An 8695-nucleotide genomic window follows, 5' to 3' on the forward strand; every position below is an offset into this window, starting at 1 on the left:
GGGTTTGAACCACCAGCCTTCTGGTTAGCAGTCAAGTGCCTTAGCCACTATGCTACCAGAGCTCCCGATTCAACTCATATGTCTGTCTTTTATTTGGCTGGAAACCACAGGTGTGGGTTCCATTCCAGACCTGAAGGGCAGCTAGGGGCTATAGTCTCAGGGGTTCCACCAGGCTCTATCAGACCAGCAAACTTGGTGTCCCCCCCTCCTTTTTTTTTCCCCAAATGATTTTGAGTTTTGTTCCACACTGTTCTCCCTTTCTATCCAGGATCTCCTACACAGATGCCCCCCTCCAAGTGGTTGACAGGGGTAGCTGGGCACCATCTAGTTCTTCTGGTCTCATAGTCATACAGGCTACGGATCGCATGGTGTACCATTCACTAGGACTAACTGTTTCCATGAATCTTTAGTTTTCTTCATTTTTCTTTGCTCTGGATGAGTAGAGGCCCATTGTTACATATAGATGGCTGCTTGCAAGCTTTTATGATCTCAGTCGCTACTTGCCAGAGTAGGAGGTGAAACAATGTTTTCTGTAGTATGTTACGCCACTTGAGCTTGATGCCCCCTGTGACTATGGTCCTGAGCCCACCAGTTCAACTACTTGGTCCCTCTGGGTAGCTGGCTGTGACCAAGGAGTGAATACATACTTGTCCCTTGTCAGCTCTACTATACACCTGGGAATTCTTACAGATTATACAAATACCCTTATAGGATCACTGTCTGCCAACCCTATACATGGTCTTGGGTACACTCCCTGTTTCAGAGACAAACCTAATAGTTTAGCCTGTCCACCCATCTATCCACTTGTATACCTATGTTTGTCTTCACTGACAACGCAGTGCTGTATGTGCAAAAGGATTCATCTTTGTTGCCTATATATACCTCCCATGTACCTCTCTATGTCTTCTTCTTCCTCAATGCCACCATGTTGATCACTCACATTTGGTACATTGCCATTCTCTTCACCCAAGTTTTCTTTAGTAACTACAAACCTCCCTTCCTATCACAAACGTACATACAACACACAGACATGTCTGTATATATATGTGTGTAGATACACTCATACACCCAATAATAGATATATAGATATCTATTATGTTTAAAGGATTTAAAATTGATTGGAGGATATAACTCTACTTTTACTTTAGTCTAACACTCATGGAAGCAGCAGTCAAGAAATCAAATGACAGACTGCACTGGGCAAATCTGCCACAAAAGACCTTTTTGAAGAGTTAAAAAATAAAGATGTCACTTTGAGGACTAAGGTGCATCTGACCCTAGCCATGGGTTCCAGTCGCCTCATATGCATGTGAAAGGTGGACAACGAATAAGGAAGAGGAAGGAAAATTTGATGCCTTTAAATTACTGTACTGATGAAGAATATTGAATGGACCAGAAGAACAAACAAATCTGTCTTGGAAGAAGTACAGCTAGAATGCTCTTTAAATGCGAAGATGGTGAGACTTTGTCTCACATATTCTGGACATGGTATCACGAGGGAACAGTCCTTGAAATAAGGCATCCTGCTTGGTGAAGTAGAGGGTCAGTGAAAAAGAAGACACTCAACAAGATGGGTTGATACAGTGGCTGCAAAAATGGACTCAAACATAGGAACAATTGTGAGGATGACATAGGACCAGGCAGTGTTTTGTTCTCTTGTGCATAAGGTCTCTTTAAGTTGGAACTGACTCAATGGAACCTAACAACACTCATTATCAATAATTAATTTAATAAATATTTTTAAGTAAATGAATTCATTCATTCATCATTCCCTTTCTACTCACCCCTAACTCTGTTTCCTCATGTAACACCAACATCATTCTCTTAGATAGCCACAGTAAAAATCTCTGGCATGTTTAGCTATTCTCTCACTGTATTTCCTCACTCCTAGTGAACTTGGTCACTACATCTTGATTCTACCTTTTTCGGCAATGCAGTTCTAGCTTAATACATCACTCTGTTTATTCAAGCTTTCCATTAATTTATCCAATATTCTGGTCCTTTGTTCCCACTAAAATCACAGAAATATTGCACCAGGCATAGATGAGCTATAAACAAAAGAAATGTGACCCTGTCCCTATAAAGTTCCAGATCTAGTTTAGGCCCGCCCATATCTTTTTTTTTTTTTTTTTTAAGGATTATAGCTGTAACTATTCTGTTTTCTGCTCTGTCTCAATATCTATACTCTGCATTTACATTGCACCATGCCATCAAAGTTATTTTCTAAATTACTGTAATTTTCTTTTTGAGTGTTTATCAAATTCTTTGAACATGCATGAAGTATTACTATCATTTTTCTTTCTTTTTTTTTTTTTTTTACAACAGCTTTATTGAGCTATAAGGAGCTCTGGTGGTGCAGTGGTTAAAACATTCAGTTGCTAACTGAAAGGTTGGCAGTTCAAACCCACCAGCTGCTGCATGGGAGATAGATGAGGCTGTCTGCCAAAAAGATGTACAGCCTTGGAAACTCTATGGGGTAGTTCTACTATCCTAAAGGGCCACTATGAGTCAGAATTGACTCAGTGGAAGTGGGTTTGTTTTGTGGTTACTGAGCTATAACTCAATGACTTAATATAAAATTCACTCTTTCAAACTCTACAACTCAAGGTGTTTTTGTATACATAGAGATAGTTGTGTAACCATTGCCACTCTCCCATTTTGGAATATTTCCATCACCCTAAAAAAAAAAACCCATATCCAATAGCAGTCACTTCCCATACCCCTTTTTTACCACATTAATTACTTTTACAAGTAAGAAAATGCTTTTTTAAAACTAGACATAGGTTGTTGTTGTTGTTACAAACATAGGTAGTCAACAAAATATACTCATGGATGACGCAGAATAGAAACATTTCTATTTTTTATACACTATAGAAGTTTTTTAAGGAGCTCTGTGGTGCTGTGGTTAAAGTATTAGTAACCAAAAGGTCAGTGGTTCAAACCCACCAGCTGTACCATGGGAGAAAGATGAGGCAGTCTGCTTCCATAAACATTTACAGCCTTGGAAACCCTTGGTAGCAGTCCTACTCTATCCTATAGATCGCTATGTGTCAGAGTTGACTCAATGCCAGTGGGCTAACACAAGTTTTAAAAACTTAAGAACGAGTACTATGAAATCCTACTCTAGCAACTTGAGGTTAAAATGTTTTTATTTTGCTAATCAAATAAATACAAACTTAACTACATAAAGAGAACAATATGATGACCTGGTTGGCATGCTCTGTGGCCCATTCTTCATCCAAGTTGTCCGACTTAGCTTTGGGATGTCTGAAGCTGTCATCTTGTTCCTCTTTGGGTGGTGTTCTAGTGGCAAGAATCACATAATCTTTTTGTGAAGAACACTTCAAAAACAAATTAGAAAAACTATTAGAGTGATATCTGATTGAAGAACATATAGCTTTTATAGCATGCATCTAGTGACTAATACTTACAGCAAATATTTGTTAATACCTATATCATAATGGAAGGAAACCTGGTGGCACAAATGGATAAGAGCTTCGCTGCTAACCAAAAGGTTGGTGGTTCAAAAACACCCAGCAGCTCCACAGGAGAAAGACATGGCAATTTGCTTCCATAAAGATTACAGCCCAGAAAACCCTATGTAGCACAGTTCTAATCTGACACACAGAGTTGCTATCAGTCGAAAGCAACTTGGCGGCACCTAACAACAATAACATATCATAATGGAACCCACAGGGAAACCAATTTTCTTTATAGCCTTAGACATTTTCCCTACATGCTCTTCATCTTTTAATGTATGAATATGAGCTCCTTATTTATTTTGATACCTTGGATGTGGATCACACAGAGGTTCTTAAAAACGGCTTACTGAATGAGTAAAACAATTACATTAAATAAAAAGTAATCTGGTTAGTCATTTTTCTAGTCATTATATTTATTTTCTAAATAATTTGAACATAGTGGATAGTTCAGTAAATATAAAAACTCAGTAAAATAAAGCAACAAATGTTCTTGCTCATCTTTAGTTTAAATGATAATAGCCAATAAGAATTATGTATTATAAGTCATTTCAATGTGTATAAGAGAGAGGTTGCACATGTGTGTCCACAGAATATCAAAAAGGCATTCAGGATACACAATTAGAAGTGATAACAGATTCTATATTCTCCAGTTTTAATAGCAGTTAAATGGTAATCGAGATGAGAAATCCAAAGATAAATTTAGGAAACAGCTCAGTCACATTACGGTGGAAGTTTTTGTAAAGAAGAATAAAAATAAGGCTGATAAAGCACATTAGCATAGTGTCATCCTCATATATGACCTGAAATTTCCATCATTAAGTGTCATTCAGAGATAGGAGATAAACGAATGGTAATTATTTCTATAAAATTTATTTCTATAAAGTTATACTCAAATGTATACATGAAAGGTAGGTAGGGGCCAGTTAAAAAGCCACCTCCTTTTCATAAAATTAATAACTTTGAAAAGAAAGATATAGATCCTGAGAGCAGAAATTAGGCAAGCTGAGAGAAAGGAGAGGAAAGTGTTGACCCCTGAAATAAAGGGGAAGGAAAAGCATGTAGATGACTTGAAAGAATGAAAGGCAAAAAGAAGGGCTGGATAGAAGGCCCCATATTGTGAAAGACTTATTTATAAGATGGCACTTTGCTGAGTTCCAGAAACAGCCTACACGAAAGGGGGTCTTCCTCCCTGAACTTTTACCTTTACTGACCACATCTTTCTCTGTGGTTCTTCCTCCCTTAAATTTCTAAAATAAAAGGAAGTAAAACACTGTAATTAAAAGGTTCCTAACAAGAGCCTAATTTTAGATACTAAGAAGCCTGCATCTAGAAGTTTAGATTGTTGCCAAGACAGGCTGTCTGGCTGTCTACTCAGAGTCTTAGAGTGGTACTACCTGAGTGAAGGTAGTCTTGCCAGCTAAGCAATCTGATTTATGTAAGTTCTGAGACTGAACCTGTCTCTCAAGGCTGGACTGCCATTAACTAAGCTCATTCAGAATCATGTAGGAAAGCAGAAGACTATGAAACGGTCTGAACACAAGTCCTCTGGGCAGTCCATTCTTTATTAAGTAAATAGGTAACATGGTGCATCAAATTATAAGAGAAAGTCACTTGGGAATGTGAATAAAATCAGAATAAGAGTCACTCGGGCAATTTGTATGTTCTAAAGCATCAGTCTAATGAACAGAGAGAAAATTGTCAGAGTAGAGTTTATTTGCTATTAGCCCTCAAAATCAAGCTCCTGGGCCACAGTTTACTCTCCCCTAAACAGTGTTTTAATAGAGATAGCCAATTTGCTGTGTGACTCTTTTTCTTTCCTTGGTACTGTTGACTAGTTAGTCCTCTGTAATGATTAACATATTTTTCCTTCAATTATAATAAATCGGTGGGTGCTTGTGCTTTTAAAGTAATTGCCAAAATCTCTGCTACATATTGTGTTGATTTTTAAGGTTGACTTCTAAGAAAACAAACCAAAGCCCACTGCCACCAAGTCGATTCTGACTTATAGAGATCCTATATGACACAGAGTAGAATTGCCCTAAAGGGCTTCCAAGTTTGTAAGTCTTTATGGAAGCAGACTGCCACATCTTTCTCTTGTGGAGAGACTGGTGGGTTTGAACTGCTGACTTTTTCTTTAACAACCGATCATTTTACGACTGAGCTGCTAAGGCTCCTTTTACTTCTAGGAGAGAAACAGAATTAGCCTAATCCTCTATTCCCCTGCCTTCTCTCCCTATTAAGTCAACATTTTTAAAAGGAAAGAAAGAAAATCGGTAAGGTGAATATTATAGCACGTTAACAACAATAAAATCACTGTCACAACAGGTCAGAGATAAGACAGAGCAGAATGGGAATAAAATGATCAAAAACTATTTTCTTAAAGAATTGGATAACCAGGAATTTATAAAGAGTAGAAGTGAGTACGGGAGCTCTGGTAGCATAGTGGCTAAGACACTTGCCTGCTAACCAGACGGCTGGTGGTTCAAACCTCGGAAGGAAGGTTGGGCAATCCTACTTCCGTAGTGATACTGCCTCGGAAACCCAAGGAGGGGTCGCTATGAGTCAGGGCTGACTCGATGGCACATAACAACAACAACAACAGAAGTGAGTACAACACACTTTGGAAAAACAAGTTGTACAAATAAGCTGTTAAAATTCTAATTTTGAGTTTCTATATAATAAATTTCTTTCCCATTGCCAATAAGGAAATATGTTCTCACTCGAGCAAACCTAGCCTAGGTTTGTCCTACTTTATGTTTTCCCTCAAGGGTCCACTTTAAATTTACTTCTTCTGTACCATACCCCTCCACTCCCCAACCTTTAGTTTATTGTTAGAAAGGCATAGTATAACTTTTAATAAACAAGCCATTTATTTTATCAATAAATGCAAAATAAAAGATACATACCTGTCCTATTAAAAGGCCAGAAACAAAATCCTTTCCTTGCAGACTAATGTTTGAAAGATACTGGCCAACAGCCTCTTCTACAATGTAGGTTCTTCCCATTATTGAGTTAACAAAATTTTCTAAATTACAAGGAAAAACATTTAATTTTTAGTAAAAGTACATTTTTCAATTTTTTTTTTTTAAATCACATAGGTAGTGTGGAGCTAGAAATCATGCCTTGCAGTGATTGTATATAGAAAAGTGCATGCTTACTTGCAAAGTTCAAATGTACCTTCAGAATTCTCAGGAAACAAAGGCCAATCAAAGTTGGTATGAGGGATCAAACCTATTTTCCTTACCTAAAATAAGGGAGAAGACACTAAGCTAGATTTCAACATACCTGTTTTCTTTCTAGAGATCTACTACTCCTTAGCTGGGAGCTCTGATAGCATAGTGCCTAAGGCACTTGACTGCTAATCAGAAGGCTGGTGGTTCAAATCCACCAGCCACTCCTCAGAAGGAAGATGGGGCAATCTACTTCCATAGTGATACTGCCTCAGAAACCCAAGGAGGGGTCGCTATGAGTCGGGTCCAACTCAGCGGCATATAATAACAACAACAACTCCTTAGCTGTGTAATTTTTGATAAGCTATTGCTAAACCTCACTATTCTCATTTCTAAAATAAGAAATATGATAATTTCTGATTAACTAGCTCACTAGTAAATGGAGAGAATCCTTTACTCCATAAGCATATATATGCTAGAAATTGTATAAGAAAAGATGGCACAAAGAGTAACACTTGGTCATTACCCCTGAATAAGTCATACCACCCTCACAGCTATATTAAGTAGATAAACAGAAATGCAATTAACAGTACTTACGTAGCTTCTACTTTGTAAACCAAACAGTGTTTTAATAGACTCAACTGCTGTTGAGTCGAGTCGATTCTGACTCATACCCCTCCTTGGGTTTCTGAGGCGGTATCTCTATGGAAGTAGATTGCCCGATCTTTCTTTCGAGAAATGGCTGGTAGGTTTGAACTGCCAGTCTTCTGGTTAACAGTCAAATGCCTTAGGCACTATGCCACCAGAGCTCCCTTGTATAATGCCTTTTTCTAAGTGTTTTATATGTGGTAACTCATTTAACATTCCTAAAACTCCATGAGGTAGGTACTATTATTATAACCCTATTTTATAGATAAAGGAACTCAAACAAAAACAGATTAAATAACTTGCCCAAGTGACAAAGCTGGAAAGTGACAGAGGTGGAATTTAAACTCCTGAAGTCAGACTCCAGATTCCATGCTCTTACACACTATGCTCATACTGAGGAATCACACATGGTCCCTTAAGTTAATCATTATTAAGAGTAGGAGCTCTCGTGGCACAGTGCCTAAGAAGGTTGGTAGATCAAACCAACCAGCCACTCCATGGAAGGAAGATGGGGCAGTGGGGGTCACTATGAGTCGGAATCGACTCAATGACAGTGAGTTTGATTTGGTTTTTGGTTTTAAGAGTAGCTGCTATCTGCTCTTTCCCCAGTCTGGGGATGAAAACTAGTATGTTCACCCTACTGGATTATGCTCCTATGATTTGAGTTTCTGTACCTTAAAATCAAATATACTGACTAAAAGAGCTAGGCAATTATGAGTAATGTTTTCAAGGAGTTCATATTCAATGTGAGAGGCAAAAATGTAAACAGATATTTTTTAAAAAGCTATAAAATAGACATAACCAGAAAGACTATGGTAACACAGCTGCAAATTTTTGAGCTATATATTTAAATATGCTTTCCTGGGAGATAAGTCATTTAAGGTCTCGTAAATAATTTAAGTCTTATTCAGGACCACAAAGTCAAGACTGCTGTCCATGTGCTAAAAGCAAACTGCCAGTCACAGAGAGCTGGCATTACTCTAAAACTAAAAAGCCCAGAGACTTAGTTCAAGCTTCAAATAGCACAGTGGACACTGTTTTCTCAAAGAGCCTGTTCAGTTTTGTCTCAAAATGCATTAATTTTTTCCTTGGTCTTTTCTGACAACTGTGCAAGTAAAACTGGTTTGCATTCTGTTTATTAAACAAAACTGAGCCTAGAATTGCTTGTCTAATTCATTCATGCCTCAACAGAGGTTAAGGATTTTCACTTTCATCAGTGACTTAAGGCATACATTTTTGCATATTAACTTTTCCCTACTTCACTGTGTTCCTTATCCTTTTACCCTATTAATTCTTAATTCTTTCAAGAAATAGTAAGTGAAAATACTGTGAATCTAGTAGGCATTACAATACTGCATGTATCAACAACTTTAAAGTACTTATGTTGTTGTTGTT

At 37.7% G+C, this 8695-nt stretch overlaps 1 protein-coding gene across 1 annotated transcript in view; it reads right to left on the bottom strand.

Moving 5' to 3' along the window:
* ODR4 (odr-4 GPCR localization factor homolog) overlaps nt 1-6487 on the bottom strand; it is a 68707-nt gene extending 62220 nt beyond the window's left edge. The window contains exons 1-2 of the mRNA XM_042782574.1: nt 6389-6487; nt 3207-3341 (exon numbers count right to left, since the gene is read on the bottom strand). Of these exons, the coding sequence (XP_042638508.1) occupies nt 3207-3341; nt 6389-6487 (234 nt within the window). The remainder of the gene's footprint in view (nt 1-3206; nt 3342-6388) is intronic.
* Between the last annotated feature and the right edge of the window lie 2208 nt (nt 6488-8695).

This window comes from Orycteropus afer, unplaced genomic scaffold (genome assembly GCF_000298275.1).
Source record: "Orycteropus afer afer isolate SDZICR_OR568_19922 unplaced genomic scaffold, OryAfe1.0 scaffold00373, whole genome shotgun sequence".
In the NCBI taxonomy this organism is placed as follows: domain Eukaryota; kingdom Metazoa; phylum Chordata; class Mammalia; order Tubulidentata; family Orycteropodidae; genus Orycteropus; species Orycteropus afer.